Source organism: Aythya marila (genome assembly GCF_965140915.1).
Source record: "Aythya marila genome assembly, chromosome: 8".
NCBI lineage: Eukaryota > Metazoa > Chordata > Aves > Anseriformes > Anatidae > Aythya > Aythya marila.
The window spans coordinates 9,050,477-9,073,355 of record NC_139049.1 but is presented as its reverse complement, the minus strand read 5'-3'; the positions used below and the strand labels follow the sequence as shown (position 1 = coordinate 9,073,355).

Sequence of the window (22,879 nt, the reverse complement as noted above, 5' to 3'; positions counted from 1 at the left end):
TTTTATTGGACATCTCTCTTTTTTTGCAGTGGGAGGAAGATCATTTTTATGTCTAATCAGTGATTTATTGTGAGTCACAAGAAGTGAATCAAATTTAATGGAAAATGAATCACATACCACAGCATCATCCATTATTGCTACTTCCTCAGGGTAAATTTCTTGCTGCTTATGGAATTCACTGATGTTTTTGTAGTCCTTGTCTGATACTCGCATGTTTCAAACACACTAAGAGGTTTAGATCCTTCATTACCTAACCTCATAAACTTAATGAAAACAATTGCAGGAAATGCTAACTGAATTAGCTTCTGTAGAAACAAACTGCAGAACATTCATGTAACAGCATACTTCAGACAGGGAATTGTTTGACGTAAAAATAAAGAGTGGATTTTTAAGAGTCAAAGCGAAAGGTCATGCTAAACGTTTGCTAGACTAAAACCTATGCTATAAGATGCTCAATACAGCAGAAAAATGCAAAATAAAGTGGTAAGAGGAGGTGGTATTATGTTGAAAAGCTACTCAAAGAAACAGCATAGCAAGTATACAGATCTATTTGTATCATAACAAGCGGATAGGTCTAACTATATCTGAAAGGCATACTCAGGGTTATTAGGCTCTTATTTTTCTCTATTTTTGTAAATCTTATAGCCTCACTGTTCAAAGGCGAGACCTTTGGAATATTGCAACTAAGAAATTAAACAAAGCATTACTTTATCTGCTGTTCATTCACACTTAAGAGCATGCCAACAATGTAGATCCAACTAATTACCAAAAGTCACAAGTCTTGCAAATCTAAGGCTTTAGCACCTGGAAGTGAAAAATAAATCTATTGTACACTGAAAGAAGAGTGAACTTCAATATTACTCCTCAAGGTATCACACATCTGCAGCACAAGCTGTGGGAGGGAAAGAAGGATAGTTTCCTACAGGAATAGTTTGGAAGAATAAGCAAATACAATATTAAACACTTTTACTTGTGTGTGGGGAGGAAATCAATCTCCACTGTGGCTTTCCAGGAATAAAGAAAAATTTCTCTACCACTACAGCGGACTTAAATCATACTTAGTCCTTCTCAGACATTAAAATCATTAAACATTTATTTCTCAAAGAGGCTCTGTTTTCGATTATGTTCGGATAACTGTACCCATGGACTCCACATCTACAGTATCTACCTCCATCGCATCACGAGAATAAATACATCTACTATTTGATCTGACATTTAAGAAGCTGATATAGCAATGTGTATGTACAGATAGCATGATCATCTTCTCTGCAATACCCTTTTATTTAAAAGGATATTGTGAACTTTAAAGAAAAGCCAGATAAGCTCATTTGCATTACTTAATGAGAGAGACAGCTAAAAATAATTTTATTTTTTAACTTTAGGTATTGCAATCTAAGTGGAAGAACTACTAGTAGTAACAGGTCATTTTCATGAACAGATGTAGAAATGCATAAACATCTATCCTTAACATATAAAAAGGCTGGCTTTATGTGTGTGTATATATAGTGTACACACACACACACACACACACACACATCTTTATATTTATATAAATATGTCTTCCTAAATCTCCCTGTGGCCTTAAACAGAACAGGAGACTGTGTCACCAATACAACCATCTGTATCTAATCTTTCCTCTAATAACTTTCTTCTGCTCAGGGGTAACTTAACTTAAACTGTTCTGGTGCAGGTCCATTCTATTTTATTCTTCTGTGACCAAAATAAAATTTATTTGAAGTAATACAATAGGAAAGATAATATTTTCCCCTGAAGCAAACACTTAAGGAGTGCAGTGGTATGTCTGACTTCATCTCTCCCTCCTAGCCAAAACCCGTGCTACTGTATTTTCACATGACTTTAACTGGGCAGCTACTCGCTCAAATCAAAACACTGTTGAACATGCAAATGTTTACCATTTATGTTTTAGAACTCACGTACAAAAAAAATAAAAATATTACCCTGTGAAGGACAAAATCAGGTTATGGCAGAATTATTAAACTTGTCTATCAAAGCACTTAAAATATGAACTGCACTTGCTGTGAATATAACATGATTTTTAAAGAATCATTCAAGTCTGGTTGGTTGGTCAGCTCATTACAGTTATATCAAAAATAAATAAGTAATTGAATATCTTAGGTAATAAGGAGCAGAAGGCAATATCCCATGCATCTCAGGACAATGCCAAGTCCTTTACTATTCAGTGAATCACTATAGTGCTGATATCACATGGGTGTTCAGAGTGTTAAGTTGCTGGATCATAGTTTTCAGTGTTTCCTGTTTTAGCATTAATATATTTTTAAACTATAGCTTCAGTTATTTTTACAATTTTCATTAACTGGCTTCAAAAGCAATCAGCTAACAAACATGATCTCATGCTGCAGTTGTATCATTACACATCATTTGGCCTCACTCACCAAAATTCAAGTGGGGGTAAACAGGATTAAAGCATGTCTAAACCCTGACTATTAATAAAGACAAACACGCTGCATTATTATTAAATCTAGCACCGACAGCCAAAGCCGAGCAGTGAGACCACACTGAAATTTTACAGTGCGATTTTATGCTAACAGACTCTTAGTAAGTGGGAGACACGCTGACCTCTTTTGGGGGACAGGAAACAGCAATGGTAAAGCACATTTCTTCACAGAAACTGAACTTACTGTTTGCTACCAGTATGGCCAAATTTCTGTTTTGACAGCTACTCCACAACATATGTTTTTTTTCCAGCAAAATGCACAGCCCTTGAAATAAATCAAAGCACAAGCCTTTCACCATACTATAAAGAACAAAATACATCTTAATACTGTGAAAGAGAATAATACCCAAACCTCTATCTTGATTCTCCCCCACCCCAACACCTTTAATCTGGTAATTTTTCAAATTCACTTACAGCTTTACATTGATGTGATACCATCCTAAATGTAAGTCACACATAAATCATTACCTATAAAACCAAGACCCATTTTATGACAAGTGGTTTTACAAACTTGGTGAAAATGGTCTAAAATCATTAAGGTTTTGATCAAGAAAACCAGAAAGGCTGTGATATACAGTACGCTAGCTTTAAGTTGCTCTAGTTCTACACTAAATGCCTTTTTGGCTGATTTAAAAAACAAAACAAAACAAAACAAAAAAACACACCACATTTTTCACTCACACTGAACTATCAAGTTTTGTTCAAATTTGATCTCAACATTCACCATTCTCCCTGCCTACTCAATATCCACCTTTTTTTTTTTCGTTCCACTAATTCACATTTCAGTTGCAATAGAAATTAAACAAAAAACAAAAACCAACAAAACAACCAACAATACAAACCTATTGTTTTTTTCTTCTTTAGCAAAATTCCTTTTCCTCTTATACCCACCCAAGCATGCACAGAGGAGAATGGAATAACTTCAAATTGACATTATTATGGAACAGGAAAATTGTGTTGTGGAAAGCTATTAAAAGTGAGAATGTCATGGTACAGCAGGAATCATCAGGCTATCACTTAAACTATAAACACTTTAAACAGATGAAGTTTAGAGTACATTAGAGTACAATTTTGAGCTCAGAAATGCCTCTTGAAAAAGAAAACCTTTCCCTTTTCCTAAGCAATGCTGCCTCAATGAAATACTAATGCAGAGAACTCTTGTACAGAGCTATCTCCTCATCCATGGCTTACCTGATCAATTTTGTAGACAGATTTCATGTCCTTTTTTTTTTTTTGAAACAAATCTTATCCTTCCAGCCACTGCAATGACTCAAGTGTATCCTTTCAGCAGGAGAGTGCAGTTTATTTCTTTAGTCAAAATTTTATCCTGTCAATATATGCAATATATATAAAGCACCAACAAATAAAATAATTTGTTTCATATCTGGCTTTTCAGATGTGTTCTGGATACAGTACATTCTCATCATACAGGCCTGCAAGATCAAATGACCTCACAGTTCAATGCAGTCTAACTACAGGCAAAGTGAAACCTTTTACCAGTTTTAAATGTCTTCCAAACAATTTGAGTCCTTTTACTTCTTTTTCTTTATTTCTTGTCCAAGTCTTCCAGGAGAAAACTGGAAGGAAGTTTTCTAAATTAATTTACATATGCTATACACTAATAATGGTTGTATAATTGAAGTACTACATATTGTTGCAATGGCCTGTTACTGTCCTTATACGAATGGTTTGCCTTTTCACAGTTCACACTGAGTAGCACTAAGAGGGTAGGAGGCTATGCAAGCTCTGCTCCCTTTGGTTCAGAGGACAGGTCAAGCCTCTTCCAGGACAATGTTATGAACAAGAATCTTCCCACATGCTTTTTCTTATACAATTACATTTTCTTATGTGAATAAATTTTCTCTTACCTCCCAAGGTGAATTAAAAAGCATTGCTTTAAAGGCAACTTCAGCATACCATATAACAGCACTAAATTATATCCAAGAACACTAACTCCCTGAGACAATGCTGTACTCTCTTTCTAAGACAAAATGACAATGCATATACTCAGAGTCATAAGACTGATGACCTTCAATACATATCTTAGTTACCTTATCCGATAATAAAAATACCACAGGAAGAAAGTTTGCCAAAATAAAAATGGGAATATTTATTATCTTTTCTACTAAAGCAATGCAGATCTTTTGAGATTATACATCGGTCTTTGCAAATGTTTCTACAGCTGAATTCATAATTTTCAACTTTGTAAAAAAATTAGACATGGACTTCTCAGAAACAAAGACACAGGGCATGTCGCTGAACATCTGGATAGTTGGGATGAGCTCAGAACAACTGTTAGTAGGGATGAGCAAAGGAAGCTCATGCTTATGCTTAAATTCTGGCATTTGCATCATCATAAACTTACGTGGGACAAAATGGGTACATTTTCCTTATGCGTTTTAGGCTCACTTCTCAAGCTTTTAGAAATCAGACTTTTAAATACTGAGTTTGATGAAGAGAACCTAAACATTACTTAGTAGCCCTACATGCACATGATGCAAGGGGAGGAAAAAAAATTGACCCGTGCATACAGTACAAGACAAACTGTAACAATTGTCAAACGTGCGCTGGACAAAATTTAGAGTTTATGAAAAGTTTTATTTGTTGTCATGAAAATAGTTTCAGAAGCACATAATTATATGTATTTTGCAGTCATCTTCACTTGGCCTCCTGAACTTTCTTGGCATTCTGTTTTTCTTTCGCCTAGAAAGCAAAGGGAGATACCGTTAAACTCTGATATGACAGATCTACCTTCTATAGCTTTGACTGACTAGTCATTCTATTACTGAACCTTCAGCACGGAATGTTGTAGAAAGAGACATTCAAAATGTGCATTCAGATGCTTCAGAGGTATCCTACTGCTGGTTTACTACTAATAATATTTTATGTATAACAGCATGTAAGGATACATATAGGCATAAGTTTATATAATACAAAAGAAATTTTAAAGTTACATAATTCCTGGGGGTGTGGAAGCACTTCTTTTTAAAACAGAAATTTTAACTTAGAATTTTCCTACCTCCACTCATTTCTTTTAGCTTACCAATAACTCTTACTAGTGAAAATATTTTACTTCTCAGACAAAAATTATATTCAGATACAGATTATCTGGAAAATATTAACAGGTGAATTCAAGATTAAAGGAAGATTTGTTCCAAGAAATGTAATCTAAGTAAATATAATTCCTCTAGATGTCTGCAATTCAGCATCAGGTTGGGTGGGACTGTTTGTCTGGCCTGAGGGCAGGAAGGCTCTAACAGGGATCAGGACAGGTTAGATCAATGGGCCACATCAAGCTGTGTGATGCTGCATCAGAAAGGCTAAATGCTGGGGGCTGTACTTGGGGCATAACAACCTCATGCAGTGGTACAGGCTTGGGGAAGTGGCTCAAAAGTTGCCTGGCAAAAAAAAGAGGTGGTGGTGCTGAATGTGATTCAACAGTGTGCCCAGGTGGCCAAGAAGGCCAATGGCATCCTGGCTTGTATCAGAAATAGCGTGGCCAGCAAGATTATGGAAATGATTGTCCCACTACACCTTGAGTACTGTGTTGAGTTTTGGGCCCCTCACTTCAAGAGGGGTACTGAGCTGCTCCAGTGTGTGCACAGAAGAGCAACAAAGCTGGTGAAGGGCCTAGACAACAAGATGTATGAGGAGTGGCTGAGGGAACTGCGGCTGTTTAGTCTGGAGGAAAGAAAGCTGAAGCTTTTTTTGCTCATTGCTCTTTGTAACTACCTGAAGGGAGGCTGCAGAGCAAGGAGGGTGTCAATCTCTTTTCTCAGGTGAAAAGTGATAGGATGTGAGGCAACTGCATCAAGTTACATGAGGGGAGATTTAGACTGAATATCAGGAAGACTTTCTTCATGGAAAGGTTGGTTAGACTTTAGAACAAGCTGCCCAGGGAGGTGTTACAGTTGCTGTTCCTAGAGGTATTTAAGAGACCTGTGGATATGGTGCTTACGGACATGGCTTAACGGTGGACTTGATGATCTCAAAGGTCTCTTCCAACCTAAATGATTCTGATTCTATTCTATGGGCATCAAGAAAACACAGATAGTTCCTAAGAGTGTTCATTGTCTCTCCCCCCCTCCTCAACTGGAACATCATAAAACCAGACTAAAGTTACTATTATAAACTACTACTCTACAAACGTACTCTAAGTATATTTAGCTAAATGAATATACTCATTAAATAATATTTAATTCTTTTTTCAAATTAATAATATACAGATCTTTTCTGACGTGAGTTGAAAATGAGGGATACTGGCTACTGCACATCGATAGATATACAAGCTAGTACAATCATCTAATTACAATTTAAATACTTAAATAGCCATATTGCTATAAATATACTTTAACAACCTTGTCAAGGTGACAGACACTTTAAAAAACATGCTTTAACATTGATTTGCTATTAGGGTTTATAATAATGGCTAGATACTATACAAAGGGCAAAGCAATGAGCCAGTGAATTGGTACCGGGACGAAGACAATGAGGACAATTTTCAAGTCTTCTGAATTACCAGAGTTCTGTGCTAAGGTTGCCATCTAGCGTTGACAGCTAAATAAATCACCAGAACAGCTTTAAAGACTCCTGCTTGGCAAAAGGGATCAGCCTTGTACCTAGGTATCTGTACACGTATACTCTTATTTTCAGTTCAGAAAGGGATGTTAAGGTAGCATGGCAGAACTTCTACTACATAACTGAGGTTCCACACCACAGCCTTAATAGGAATTTTAATTTTCAGCATAGAAAAATCCAAAATCATGCTTGTACCGTAGATTTTATGTGCTGTAACATGACCTTTACCTGATACTGGATTGCCTCTTCCTTTATCACCATCAGAAAACTTCATTTATGTTATAAAAGAAGAGATTGAACACTTTTATGCAAAAGCATGCTCTATCTCAAATCTCTGTTAGAATTCTACCTCCAGAATCACAAGGGACTATCAGATAAACCAGCAATATATTTCAACGTAGCAGTTTCAATAAATGAACCCATGCCATTTATACTGTCCTAAACAATTGACTGCATTTTAAAGAAGGTATAAAAAATTACAGCAATACATTGGCTTGTTTCTTATAAATCAACTGAAAAATACTCACTTTTTCTACTAATGGTATTAACTGTTGGTGTTCTGCTAAAGTCTTCAATAATTCCATGATGAAAGGTAAGTAGTTATGTTTTCTTCTAATATTTTCAATCTAAAAATGAATTTAAAACATTAAAAGATTATTTTAAGCATAGTGAATTTGCTTATATAATAATCATATAATAATTCTGTTAAAGTGAGAAATACACAAAGAATTGACAAAACAAAACTACAGAGAATGCAAACTGACTTGTAAGCCTTATGCTAAAAGGAAGCAAGCTAGTAAGTAACATGTAAATTCAGGATTGGCAGGTGAATTTATGTAAAATATTTAGCACATTGTTTTTCTAACACCCATTCAATTCCCTCAAATTAATTGCAACAGACTCCCATAGACATAACAGTTAGCTCTCTCTTGCATTTTTCCTATACTTTAATCAAAAAGCAAAAGCTACATACCTTATATCTTTTTAATTTTTGGTTTTCTTCTTCAATTAACATCTGGTATTTTGCAACCTCTGACTGTATAGAACTTAACATGTTACTGCTTTGATCTGTATCCATAGGCTCCTCCTTCCACAAAACAGAAAGTGTTAAACAAAGTTAGTGCAAAAAAGTCTTGCCTTTTGAGTATTTCTATTACAGAAAGATTCAGTTTTGCTTACAGTTACAGTAATATTCAAGGAATTTCTGCAGTTAATTTTAAGTGTATTATTGTTTTTTAATTAGGAAAATAATGGTTCAGTTACCACAGTTACCAGATTAGCCAGGACAGAGAGCCATATTCTGTAGCCATCCTGTACGGAGTGCTCAAATTAGCTCACTCAGGTGATCCCTGGGTATTACCAAGGTATCTCCAGCACAGCATTGGACAGGTATAGTAATCCATCCCTGCTCATATTACTTGAAAAGGAGGTGAATAATAAAGACAGAACTGTCACCAAAGAACTACTCCACTACCTTAAATACCATGACTTACCTCTGCAAGTTGCCGCTGTAATTCTGCAATTCTCTGTTCATATATCATCTTTCTGTCAGACACAATAGCCATCAAATTAAACCTTATCTCGCCTTCACTGTATCTAAATAAAAAACAAACAAACAAATCAAAATTAGTCTCAAATCAAAAAGCCTCCTCCAGGATTTCCTTCCATTATAAGGGAATACATTTTTGGAGGGCTGGGGAAGGAACATAAAGAGTTCTATTAATTTAAGTTGTGCTATGGATCCAATCCTGCCATGAAATAAAATCAGACCTCAGATCAGCACTACCCAAACTGTAACTCCTAATAACCTGTTCTTCCAAGATACTACTGTTCCTGCCTGTGGTCCAAAAAAAAAAATAAATTATTTGAAACTGTATTCAGAAAAGAAAGGCACCAGGAAAAAAAAAAAAAAAAAGATATGTCTGACAACGAAATTTGTACAAGACTGCTGCATGCAATAGTTTTTATTTCCTTCTTACTGTTATATTTTAGGCAGTAACATCCCCATACGATGTGAAAAGTACATTCAACAGTTAGATTAACAGTCCTTCCGGAGTTTAAATTCTCCAAATGGGGTGTGGCAGTCATATTTTGCTTACCAAATAAAAGTCTCCAAGTAAAAGATATTCAAAATTATTTTCTAAAACCAACATAAAATCAATTTTAACATGTTTACGGCTGTAACTTGGGCTCACAGCTAGGAAGCTGTGAAACTTCTGTAGTGCCTTTTTCTAGCTGAAATTTCCAAAATAACCAACATACGTAAGGAAAGTTTGTCTTCTATAAATACCAGATGTATGAATATATTTATTATCTGGTATTTTGAATTAAAAGTGCATGCCCAAACTTTATCCATGGTAATGGCACTGAGTTTTTCACTTGTGAAAACCCATAGGTGTCTAACAGTTAAACTTGCTCGCACTTTTTCAGAGTACTAGCAGCATCTCTCTTCACTACAGATACCTACTTTGATTAATCATACGGGAACACAGCGTATTTGAGACTTAATCTATTCATCACATTTGGCTCATGTTGGGCAATAGGTTCTGAAGTCACGCTGTGATATGCGCATAAAATGATGCACAAGCTTCATTCCTTAGAAATTCAGTTGAAAGCCTTTAATTGAAGGAAATCAAGAATAAGGATATATTTTTAAAATATGTATAAGGAGCCGTATTTTAAAAGCATCATGATCATTTACTTTTGTATACGTTTCTCTATGACAGGCCGTACAGCACTTATCCAGTCATCTTGATTGCACGCACCTAGAAAAAAAAATTAAAAAAATGACTTATTCAAAGCTTATTGAAGATTCAGAACTTGTATAATTCTGGATTATGCACCAGTTTCTGATAGAATATGTACTAAGTTCTTCCTAGGCAAGAATCTTCCTAGGCAACTGCAGTCTCAAATTGATCACATGATCTTTTGGGGAAGTGGATTTACACTTTTTTGAATAGCTGTATTTAGATAACTTCCCAAAACTCAGTTTTGGGAACAAAACTCAGTTTTAATAGCAAAAGCATCTAACATTTACCATGGTGATAAAGAACAGAAGAAAATTCTAATTTCAATGAGAAATTGGAAAATGGTTGGAAATCTGTAAAAAAAAAAGGATGGACTCTTCAGAGAAAGAGCACAGCATATCATACCTTTACATCTTCATATTGTATGAGAGTGTAAGAGATAAGGAAGTAAAGGAGACTACTGATTTTCTTATTCCCTGTCTTAAATAATTATTTTCCAATAGAAGTTCTTCTTTTTCATTAGGCCTACAAATGTGACCAATTGTTCCAAAGAATGTGAAAGAGCGCAGAAAAAGGAAAAAAGTAATGGTAATCACAGCCATTCTATTTAGGTGAAATAAAGAGTTAACACTGCTTATGGAATACTATGTTAAAAAGCCAACCAGAAAAAAATAAAAGGATATATGATTGATAACTTAGTCTCCTGTTTCTCTTGCAACCAACTAAAGATTCTCAAGATTCTGTTTAGACTAACTAAAGGTTAATTTCATAAATTGATAATGTCTTTCTAGCAATTTCAGGACCGTACAATAAATGAAAAAGCTTGTATGATCTTGTGACCATAATAGTTATGCTATTGATAGATGTGCTGGTTGTAGTCAGCAGCCAGACTGAAGGTGATACTTAGCAGAAAGCCATTACTCAGCCTAAAAATAAATAAAATCGTCAAGCACATTGACAAAAGATGTTGGAAACAGAGTTTGGAACACTCTGGCTTATACCAGAGTCAAAAGAAAGTGCAGAAACATGGTAGGACTGTAACTTTTCAAGATACAAGATGTTATGCGTACCACAAGTTAAGGAAGACTACAAGACATGAAACAGGAACTCTAACAGAGAATAAAAATAAGCTATGAGCAGCTATTCTCTCTGATATATTTTGGAAAATATTTGCTACCTATGGAGAAAGTGGGCACGGTATAAGTGTCAGCTGCATAATGTACAACTACATGGGGTCAGCTGTACTTCCCCAGAAACAAAACAATAAAATAAAGGGATACATTACAATTAACCTGTAGAAAAACAGCTTTCAAAACATGACATGGGAACTGTCTTGGGTAACAATACCACAAACAAAAGATAACATTGAGAATAAGGGGAACCATGCATTAATTGTAATGAAAGCAAAAAGCATTACATGGTTTTAATTTTTTTTTTTTTTTTGAGACAAAGCTGAAAACAACTTATTTCCTCACATAAGAAGAGCAAATAACCATCAGTATATTATCAGTGCTTCTCAATTTGCAACAAAACTATTAAGGTATTAGAAACCCACAGGATTACATAGGCTTTTCATTTGATTACTGGATGAAAGGAGAGAGAATCAGAAACCTAGTGGAAGCAGAAAGAAAAATGGATTTTCAGATTAACAAAAATAAAACAACATGAATTTCTGCAAAGTATGCGACTGAGTTGTACATTAAGAAAATCTATATATTTTTTAAATAAAAAACTTCATTTGGTCCTAGAACATATATACAACCAAATTGTTCCACCCAGTTATTGTTAAACGGAAGGATGTTCAGAAAAGATGAAATATTACCTAAATCAATTGGTCCTTCCCTTAATCCATCTAGTTCATATAGCCGTCCATTAACAGGAACATAGCTTACAAAGTGAAACGCATCTTCTTCTTTTGCTGAAGACTTTGCATCAAATTCAAACATCTGTTGTCTGCAAAGAAAATGTAAGAGAAAAAAAGAGATCTGAGATTAAAAAGAACTTGCCTGAATTCTGCCTAGCTGGAAAACATGTAAAAGACTTGCTACCTGGCAAAACTGTTGTGCACTTGCCGAATCACTTCTGAGTTGCTTAGTGCCAAACCTTTCATCTGAAATTAAATAAAAAAGTTAAATTGTAACTCATCGTATATACAACACCGATACTTAAAATATAGAAAATAGTAAGCACTTACCGCAGCATCAAAACTTTGTGAAAATTCTTTAAATTCTGACAAAGTCTCTCCTAGATGGATGTCTTGATGAGCGCAATTTAATAGCACACTCACTATGGCTTGAGTAGCACAAGCATTATTTATTACCTACAAGAAAGTGCAAGCGTTGAGAATTTGCTCAGTACTGGTGACAAAAATATAGTTTAAATTTGGTAACATGTTTGGTTACACACACTGTCCTCGCTGATTCATGTTACTGCTTGCCTCTCAAGACAGCAAATCTAGCTGAGTAGCCACAGGAACAACTTTGCTGTAGAAGACCAATGAAACGAACACTGAATGTTGTATACTAGTCACTGATTAAACTAGTGTTTCACACCTCTGTTAGAAACTGTCATTCTACTGACTACCTCCCATTTTGTCCATTCATAAAGGACAAAACAACAAACAAATAAGGAAACAACACAAACCAGGAACCCTCTGATTTTAGTGGAATGACCAGTAAAACACTACTCATGGCAAGCTGCCCAAACTATATTAAACCTAGTGTTAAAAAACAAAAGAGTCATCCTCCCAAAGAGGATGTCATTCAAATAGTTCAAATAATCAGTATTCCTAACAGGATAAGAAGCACTCTAAGAATATTCATTTGGGCAATAAAGCACATAACCAGACCTGGAATGTTTTTCTTAAAAGGTTATGCTGGACAAAACGTATCAAATTTTGCTGAATGCCATATGAAATATAGATACCACACACACACAAAAAAAAAATTCACTTGTTTCTTACTTTCCAGTGTACCTATCCTTTTCAACAGAACATTTAAGTTACTATTGTGTGACTGTTCCTTAGACTTGAGCTAAATATTCTATTTTTAGAAATATAAACAAACTCCTTCACATTACAGTTGTGCCTTTAATAGTTTTAAAATCATATCCACACTAATATATATATAGCATTTAAAAAACATAAACGAGACCATAATACCAGAAGGACTTCAAATCAGCAGTTTTTTCCTCAGTGAGCTGAGAAAAATAATGTATTTTCAACCTGTGAGACTACTTTTCAGTGGAAAATGCTACTTAACCTTCGGACTGGGAGAAAGAATGTTGCTTTTGTTTAAAAAAAAAAATAAAAAATAATTTCAGGACTGAATATGAAACCACTTCCAACAAAAAATAAGGGGTGCAGGGGGGAAGAATGAACAACTTTTTTTCATTATCAAAACCATCAAATTCTCCTCACTGAGTGCAAAGAGTTGTCAAAAGTGGGCAGAAATATCTGGCCATGTTTGCTTTTCTTTAATTCTCTTTATTTAAATTCTGTCGATCAGCATTGTCCTCTGCATTGCCATTCCTGCTCCAGAAACTGCCTCAGAGACATCACTTGTTTCTCTTGATCTTTTATGAAATCCTACTGTGTTAACACTATACGCCGTATTACACAGTTATTTTTTATAGTTCATGACATTCTTCGTTCATACTATGTCTTTCTAGTGCAGATCATAAAGTAATAATAAAACACTTCTTAGTTTAAGAAAAATACAATCTGGTTGTCTTAAATTTCAACCAAGAGAGTCAGCTGCACATGCAGCACCTGAAACAACTTAAATGGATTGCAGGTAGGCAAGCTAAAGGCTGCATTGCAGTTAGGAAAGAAAGAGCATGGAAGAAAATCAGTTGAGGGTAGTGAAATAACAAACAGCAGCAGAAAAAATGAATAACACAGACCAATAGAATGAAATAATTTGAAATCAAACTGTAACATAAAGGGAACCAAAACCAAAAGATTCTCTGCTGTGTGACTACGGAGTGGAATCAGACACTGTTGTAAGAGTACTAGGTTGAAAACAGGAGGATCTGAAATGGATTAGAGCAGGCCGGCCTGAAGCAGTGGTACAAACATTGAGGGAACTCAGCTGACACAGGAAGAAGGCAGGGAGGACAGCAGAGACCCCATGCAGTGAAGCACGTGCTATTAAAATGAAGGTACACTCGAGCAAACTTCAGCTGCAGAATAACTCACACAGGATATTAACAGCAGAGAGCACACCATGTGATGATAATTCTCACTGAAAAATCAAGATAGAATGATGAGTTGCTCTGGCAGACTGCTAACCCAACAGTGAATTCAGAAAGGGAAGGGAAAGTAAAAGAGACATTTTGAGTCTAGAGGCAGATCCTCACAGAAGCTGGACCAGCTGGATACAGGAGCTTGAACTAACAGCAAAAACACAAGGAAAAAAAAATAAACTCAGCATGGATTTGTGGTCTTACACTGAAAGGCAAATATTGGGACATTTTTGAATTCCAAGTGCAGTATGGAAGTAGTCTGCTTAAGTGTACAAGAACCATCTTAAACTATCTTGTCTTACTGCTAGAAAACAATACAGAACAAATGCAGATCTTAGACCAGTGCTAATGAAATGGAAACAAGTTACAGAACTAGAAATACTCCCAAAAATGTGAGGCAATAGGGAAGGAAAAAGCAGTAAGAAGAGAGTGCTCCAGCAGAGCAACAGGGGGAAGGGCAGGTGATTGATCTAAAAGGACAGCGTGGTGCTGGAGCCAGACGAGGGAGAAGGACCTGGTGGAAGGAGGAGGTGCCCAGCTAGCAGCAGCCCACACGCAGGGCCAAGTACACTGACCAAGGAGGCGACTGCGGTACCAGAAGTAGATGAGTGCAAGGCTTACTTGGTACACAGCTCAGCATCCTGTCACTGCAAGCAGCCAGTCCAACACTGCTGTACACGCAAGCTATTAAGTCCTTTTGGAGAGAAATGGTCAGGATGCCCATCTACCCCAACTTCCAACATATCTCCGTTACTTAAGGGTGTCTTAGTGTTGACTGCAAACATTTTCTACATTCAGACAGCATGACAGTACACACAGGTTGTCCTAGAAAAAAAATCTTTTCAGCATAATAGTTTGAATTGAAGAAATTATGGAGGATTTTCTGCATTTGTCCAGAAATCTCCAAACTTACTGTATATTTCTGTCCAGTAAGTCCTGGAGCATTTGAACATTGATTTGATCAATATTCAAGGATTCTGACTTAAAGCAGACATCCATATTTGAAAGATTTTGCTGTTGGAAGCTACAAGCTCCATTTAATAATATTTGAAAAGAAAATGAAAAGCTAACAAACACAAACCTACCACCAACACATATGCACTAGCAAGATGCAGAAGCCAGACTCAACACCCTGGGAATACTGCTGCATTGCCAAGTGAGACTTAGCTAAAAAGAAACCATAGCAAGGAGCTACTTGACAAGGCTATTTTGCCACGCTCTCCCATTAAGGTTCACAACTCCATAAGCAGACACCTTTCCCTAGCAATTCAGCTCAAGTTTCTGGGTCATCTTAAGGTTGTAGTACTTTGAGTCCTCAAATTACGTCCTCCATCCGATGGATCACCTAGTTTGTTTTTCAAACAAAACTTCTAAACAGCTCTGTGCTGTAACTACTAATACAAATAGCAAACCTCAAGGGTCTACATGCTAAGCATCAAAGCATTATAAAACAGTTGGCTTTACAAAGCCCAATGGCACAAAATTAGCATTGAAACTTATTAATGTTTAAAACTCCTATCTAACTTAATTAAGCCATCATTTGGTAAAAAAAAAAAAAATACAATCTTCCTGTCATTATGTTCCATTACTAAAAATCTTTCTGATTTTCATCAGGTGTGTATCCAAGTTCATTTAACTTCTTATGACGTTATCTGTTATCTCCCGTTTTGCTTTAGCATGGGTGTCTGGTCAATTTTAATGTTACCTAACCTGAAAATGTCAAAAAAAAGAGTTTGAAATCAACTGAAGTATTTGAAAAAAAAAAAAAAACAAACAATATTTAATGTGCTCTAATTAGTGGCACAAAGATAACTACAAACCCAAGTTTTTTTATTACAGTATCATTAGCAAGATTTTGCTTCTGAAGATACAGACTTTTTTCTTGATTAATGATGTTATTGTTTTATTATCACAATTGTAATGTTCTATCATCACAATGCAACACAATAAATACATGACACAAAATAAATGCATTATATCAATACTTCAGTAATAAAAACTGAAAGGGTTATTAAAATAATAATAAAAAAAGTAGGCAAGTTTACAGCTACAGCTTTCTTTTCTGTCAAAAGATGCTTCCACTTCCACAGCGGTCAGCACAGAGTACAGCTATTCAAAACGGTGCTAAAGACAGCTGAATGCATGGAGTGGTACAACCACATAACTGCTGCATGTAAAAATAATGGCAAGGGCCTACTGAAACAACACAAAAATCAGGAAATTCAGAGTTAAGGCTGGAATTGTATCCTTAACTCACCTCATTGTGCCTAGGTATCCTAGCTCAAAGGGCAATTCATCCAGAGTTCTGTGACCCCAAAAAGAGGGCCAAATCATACCTAGGCATAACAGGGAGGCCAAATTTAAGATGAGTGCACGTAAAACTGACCAATAAAAAAAAAAAAGCCTTTAATATGTATGCAGATTTGACAGACTTTAAAATTCAACTCCTCCCCCCTCCCCAGCATATTCATGATTTAACCTTGTTCAGGATGGAATCGCCATTTAAAATTCAGCTACAACATCATCATGAAAGTGGGTAGGAGCAAAATATGAGCATGCAAAAGCTTATAAAAATCAGGTTTCCTAACACAATTTGAAAGTTGTTTTGCTGGACGGGGTATAGGACTTGTAGCCTTTTATATCTAAAGTTTCTTGCCAAATTAAATAATTTTCAACATATAATATCCAATTAATATTGAACAGAAATGGAGCTACACTATTAATATCATTTCTTTCCAATACTGAATTGTTGTTGCATATCAACTAGTTAGTCTTGTTCATAGAGGATTCAGAATTTCATTTTAGAACTTCTCTGCAGTAAGACGTATTATACCCAATCTCTTTAGATGATAACATTTAAAAGAAGAAAATGTATCGGAATGGGAAAAAAAGCAATCAACGAACTTAATGAGATTTTTATTGCCCCAGTGTCACGTCAGTTTTGAAGAAACGAATAGGCTGGTAATCTTAAAAGCCATGCAAATCTTGCTAACCCAAACAAGAAATCTATTTGTCCTGGGCTTGCATCCTGTAAATGAACATATAGTTATCTTATTGATCACATTTTTTTTGAGATGCTAAAAATAATAATAATAAAAAGATTCTTTAAAGATAACGCCCGTAGCCTCCTCAAAGCCACTATAAGATTGGCCTTAAATATGTAAGGGGAAACTAAATAAAGAAGGGACGTGAACCCTGCAGCACGATAGCTGGGAGAAGTTGCTATTTTACAATAGAAATCTTTAATAGCAATGTTTGTCTTCCCTTCTGCTCCCGGGTGACTCAGCAAGATTCACAGACTGTGGTTTCAAGAAATACAGTAACATCACCTCTACCGTCAGAGAAGCTCTTGTTCCCACTCACCTTTTACCAGCTTTGGCCTATACATTGTGAGACTAAATAAATACATCTGACAATGTGGCAGCAGACTAACCCAGAAAAATAAGCACAGGAAACCTACAGAAAACTGCTTGCTAATGATCTGCACCGGCTCATGGAAATTCAGTGAGCATCTGAGCCATTGGAAGAGAAGAGAACCATGCAGCCAAAAGAAGGCACACTGGGAGGACCAAGACTTCCACATTCTAATCAGCAGCAAATATTCACATCAGCCACTTGCTTGAGAAAACACTTATTAATCCTCAAATCACAGCTCATTGAGTTAAAACTCGCACCTTGGAGAAGTCAGCCTTAGTTAAAGCCACCGGAACTAAACAGGTGCTACACATTGCTGCCAAAACACTGAAACCAACTTGTTTCATTGATCTCTTGACTTGTAATTTTCATTTCTTTGCAGCTACTTCACTAGACATTCAGTCACAATTCCTCAAACCCTGCAAAACTGAACTGACGCGAAACATAAACTACATCTGTAAGGAACGTTTTGATTTTGCCAAGCCAGTGTACTCAACAAACAGATCAAACTAAAACATTACAAACAGATCATAATTTTAAACTCTTTTAAAGTTACTTTTGAACTACACATTCAGTGTCATCCAGTGAAATAACTAGGAACTATTATTTTAAAATAGGGAACACTTCTGGAAACTGCTTTTCACACTTAATGATTTAGACCAGCACACCCACCCTGAAGAAGTGCAGGTGAAGGCGGAAGGAAGATTAGAAAGGTCCTTCACCTCCACAAAGAGAACTTCAACATGTTGGGATTTAATTTTAAAAAGCAAAATATGAATGCTTCAATTAATGCTACAAAACAAATAAAGCTTTTTTGTTGTTAGCCGTGATTTTTTTCATATTTTTGTTAGCAAATCTAACATTATCTAAGTTTTCTGATGTACATTTTGCAAAGCCAAGTTAAAGCTCAAAGCTCCTCTTAGCCACTTGCTCTTACACAGTGTCACATTCCAAAAAGGAAAATACTGGGGGGAAAAGCAGATACAGTTGAGCAAATAAATGCTGTGAAACTTTTGAGCTGCTACCTACTCATAGGAAATGAGAGACGAAATCTCTTGCATGAGGATAAATTTGTGTTCATCTAAGAAAAAAAAAAAAACAAATAGAAAACAAAAAACTTTCTACATTTATATCTGAGTTACTTCCTCCTGCCAAGTAGCTACCCTTTGACAGTTGTATCAAGGATTTTCTCTGAGGTTCTTTGCAACAAGGCTACTCCGTAGCCACAGCCTATCGATCACTAACAGTAGGTTTGATTATGTAGAAAGAATAACCTAAAGTGGTGCCTATCATGCCAATCAAGCTGTAAAGACAAAGGTAAGCTACTGCTGATCACTGTATCCAAGAACGATGGACACTGCTTGGTAGGACTCAAGAGCTGCAGCAGGGGAAGAATCAAGAAATAGTATTAAAACAGCCCAAGGAATAAAGTCAGCCACAACAGCATGAAACAGTAAGGTAAAAGGATTATAAGAGAAACTAATTAAAGACTATTATCTGCATAACAGAAGCACATATAGTCAGGTGAGCTATAAATATACCTTCTGATTCCATTGCTTTCCACATTTCTGTTTCTAGCTAGGAGTGCACGGACAATTCTTTATATCCTGAAATTTACATACGAAGCACTTCTGCATTTGTGGAAAAAGACGTGAGTGTGTGAGGCTTCTCAGAAAGCCTAATGGTTTGCCCTTTGATAAAACATATAGGGGTATCATTCTTGTTTGAACAGTTTCAATTATATCTTGAAAAAAGTTTCAAAAAAATATTACACACTTCTGCTTTCATTCTGGTTATTTTCTCTCGAGTTTTTTGCTTGTAAACAGTACAACAATATGCAGAGCAGCCTGTCAAAGGTAACACAGAATTTCAGCACTATGCTGTATTTAATGAAATGCAATGGATTACATTGGCAAAAATAATCATCCCAATTTCAACTTTCTGATTTAAATACTTCAAACTTAAAATTTACAGACCAAACTAGTCTGTAAAGTCTTAAAGAAAAGCATTATCCCTGGAAACATATTGACCTGACTGCAGAGTATTTGATAAACTCAAGAGACAAGAACTGGAGTGAAAAACATTTTTTCCTATGATTTGTTGAAAGTGGTTTCAAAAAAAGAACAACAAAGACAAACAAGCCAAAAAGAACCAACACATCAATAAAAAAGCTAACTACAAAACAAGCCTTGCTCCTTCTGTCAAAAACTAAATAATTCTTTATGGTACAGAAGAGTTGCTTGCTCTTATCTATTTGTCAGCCCTCTCCTATACAAATTTTACTTTTTCTATACCTGATAATATTTTTGTTTGACTTGATTAGCAAAGCAAATCTGATTGATCTGTCATCTTACACACTGTTTCTTGTCCCACAGGACTCATTGCAAGTTATTCCACCTTGCAAAATGTTAATTTCTGCTTTCATTTTAACAAAATGCTAGTTTACCTTTCAGCATTAAAAGCTCTGTTTCATGACACATCTAACAAAAATACTGAACTTGCCGTACCTGTTTAGCAAAAAATATTGTATCCAGTCTGGAATCCTGAACAACAGAACCTGCTGGTTCCTCTCCAGGCTGCCACTTGAATAGGAAAATGAGCCCGTGTACTGGCCTAAAAAATAAAATTGATAGGAATAAAAACAACTGTATGGAGGAAAAGCATCAAAGCCAGAAACACATACTATAATTGAACCATATGCTGCTACAGTAATTGTTAATCATTTCTTTCTAAACACTAGGAGCTGACACTGGAAATTTTGGACCTGTTCTTTTAATTAGGCAGAACGTACTTCAGACTTCTTTCCACGTATGCTAAACAATTGCAGTCTGAATTGGCATTTAGTAGTTTTCATAAGTCAGGACCAGTTTTTCTGGTCACTATAATAATTGCACAACGTCCTTTTGAATTTATTAGTGATTGGGAAATATTTTGATAGCTTTTTACCAATCGCATATATGAGCTGGAACTAAATTTTTGATACTCATTTTAGGCTTACATAAAATATTCAAAGAACAGAGCAGCTCTTGTGAAACTTCACACTTTGACATATCACTCCAAGAAGACACTTTTCTCTTCTTCTAAAACCATGTCTTGCTATTCAGACTACTTGTCTTGCACTGAAAATAGCTTTTACCGCATGTGGCACCGCATTCAGTACCCACAGCTACATTAAAGCAAAAACTTATTCATCGTATCAGTTCAAAATTGAGGTTATCTCCACAAAGGCGCCACAAAAGGTTTGTTTGCAAGAAGTGAACATGGTACTGTGCTACATAAGAAACTCTTCTGAACCTCTGACAGCATTAGCAGTAGGTCTGTTGCGGGAATTTGAAAAATGCTACATGTTAATGTATTATTAAACATCTTCAAGTTACAATGTTGTATCTGTAGATGGGAAGGAAGGAAGCTGGTGAAGACTCAAGATACACAACTGACAGTAAAAACAAGCAATGCTATAACTTTATGGGCAAACCAGGGAAGATTCCAATGGAGCACCAGATGAAGTGTATGGCTCAGGCAGCAAATAATCCACTACTGAAGTAACATTTCTGCCATTCAGGTGCCACTTGCAAAATACCTTTTTATATTCTTTATATATATATATATATATATATATATATATATATATATAAAAATATATACACATAATTATTTTTTTTGTGAGACAAAAAGAATCTAAAATCATACCTTCCATATTGATTGCTACCTCTCTGGAAAAATTAAATATATAAACGTAGCTTAACTGCACAGCAGTAGAATGTGGCCTAGGCTGGATGATTTTTTCTCTTAAAATATTGCTTGCAAACACAGATTAACACTTAATGCATAATGGAGAGAAGGGCAAGTGAATTACTGCTGCCGAATGAAGACAGCCCTGTTACAAATGATATCAGTCATCGTCAGTTATGACACGACTATTTGCCTTCACACACAGTTCTGTAGGAAAGATGGATAACACAAGTGCCTAGCTCCAGTAAATTAATTTAAGACAGCAGATAAAATGCCATGTTATGCAGGGAAGAAGGGAGGTAAGTTTTAAAAAAGCAACGACCAAAAGTTAAGCAACTTGTGAAAGGATGTAATTCAAGCCAATGACAAAGTCATCAGCAGATTTTCACGTTCTAGTTGCTATTATCATCTCTTCCCATAAACAGAAAAGCCATCTTACATACCAATGCATTAATAAAAGGTCATTTAATTACCAAGTACTTGATTAAATTAGGACTAGAGGGAATGGCCTCAAGTTGCACCAGGGGAGGTTCAGGCTGGGAATGAGGAGACATTTCTCCTCAGGAAGAGCAGTCAGGCGTTGGGATGGGGTGCCCAGGGAGGTGGCGGAGTCACTGTCCCTGAGGGGGGTTTAAGGAAAGGTTGGACCTGGTGCTTAGGGACGTGGTTTAGTGGGAATACTGGTGGTAGAGGGACTGTAGGACCAGATGATCTTGGAGGTCTTTTCCAACCTTAATGATTCCATAAATCAAGATCCTAATTAACTTCTGGGGAAATTAGAAGGAAAAAAAAAAAAAAAAAAAAAAAAAGAAAAGCCACCTTCCTGAGTTCAGTACATTTCTTTTGGAGAGTTCACACGAGCGTAAACTTAGAAAATATGCATGTCAGAAAAGAAAGCTCCTTACTTCAGTTTTTCAAAATTTTCTGGCTCCAAGCTCCAAATTTCTTCAACTTGTGCTCCTCTACAACCTGAATGAGAAAAGAGAGGTTTTCTCAGGTGCTGCACTTAAAAGGCGCATAATGAATAAAAAAAGGGAAGATTGATCTATTAGTTAAACAGAAACACAAGCAAAGTGGACTAGACTTTGTGAGGAAAAAAAAAAAGAAATGAGATGCGACAGGAATTATAAATTAACAGGCAAAATCATTTTGCTTCTATCACCAAACGCCCCGCCGATACCACCACGCACCCCCTGTGCTGCCAGAGCTATAAAACGCGCGTCTATTAAAATTTCACCTCTGAGGAGCGGAGGCAGCCCCAAAAGGCTGCCCACCCCCCCCTCCACCTCCACCTCCACCTCCCCCCTGCCCTCTGCTCCTTCACCGGGAGGCTCCGAGCCCCCTCAGAGGCCGTCCCGCTGCCCCTTCCCGCCCTCCTTCCCTCACCGAAGCCCTTGATGAGCTCGGTGAAGACGCCGGGGTCGCTCTCCATCAGGCACCACTCCCCGGCGCTGCTGCCTCCCGACATGGCGGCGGCGGCGGCTCGGAGCCCTGAGGGGACGGAGCGAGCGCGCGAGGGCCGCCAGCAGCGGCACCGGCTCCGCGGCAAGGCCGAGGCGCGGCGCTCCCTTCCCGGCAGCCCCCGCAGCCCAGCTCCGGGGCGGGGACGGGGACGGGGCCGGGGATGGGACGGGGCCGGGGCCGCTCCCGCCTCCATCCGGGCACTGGGGGCGGCCCCATCCGGGGC

At 36.7% G+C, this 22,879-nt stretch overlaps 1 protein-coding gene across 2 annotated transcripts; it reads right to left on the bottom strand.

The window, feature by feature from the left end:
- Positions 1-5,053: 5,053 nt before the first annotated feature.
- On the bottom strand, positions 5,054-22,768 carry UCHL5 (ubiquitin C-terminal hydrolase L5). Of its 2 annotated transcripts, none has more exons than XM_082766455.1 (11): positions 22,579-22,768; positions 22,098-22,161; positions 19,968-20,073; positions 11,996-12,121; positions 11,850-11,911; positions 11,624-11,754; positions 9,756-9,819; positions 8,548-8,650; positions 8,028-8,141; positions 7,582-7,680; positions 5,054-5,179 (listed from the first exon to the last, which is right to left on the bottom strand). In XM_082766455.1, the coding sequence occupies exons 1-11, from the start codon at positions 22,658-22,660 to the stop codon at positions 5,135-5,137; spliced, it is 996 nt and encodes a 331-aa protein (XP_082622581.1). In that variant the 5' UTR covers positions 22,661-22,768; the 3' UTR covers positions 5,054-5,134. The 2 variants fall into 2 exon arrangements, with proteins under 2 accessions (XP_082622581.1, XP_082622582.1); XM_082766456.1 differs by having other exon boundaries at positions 8,028-8,138.
- Positions 22,769-22,879: the final 111 nt, after the last annotated feature.

What these genes read in the sequence shown, in the direction of transcription:
- UCHL5 (XM_082766455.1), bottom strand. Translation starts at nt 22,660, where the DNA reads ATGTCGGGAGGCAGCAGCGCCGGGGAGTGGTGCCTGATGGAGAGCGAC. An exon ending in CGAGCTCATCAAGGGCTTCG is followed by an intron (nt 22,162 to 22,578) that starts GTGAGGGAAGGA and finishes TTTCTCATTCAG; the next exon opens with GTTGTAGAGGAGCACAAGTT. An exon ending in TACAGCGGCAACTTGCAGAG is followed by an intron (nt 8,142 to 8,547) that starts GTAAGTCATGGT and finishes GTTTTGTGGAAG; the next exon opens with GAGGAGCCTATGGATACAGA.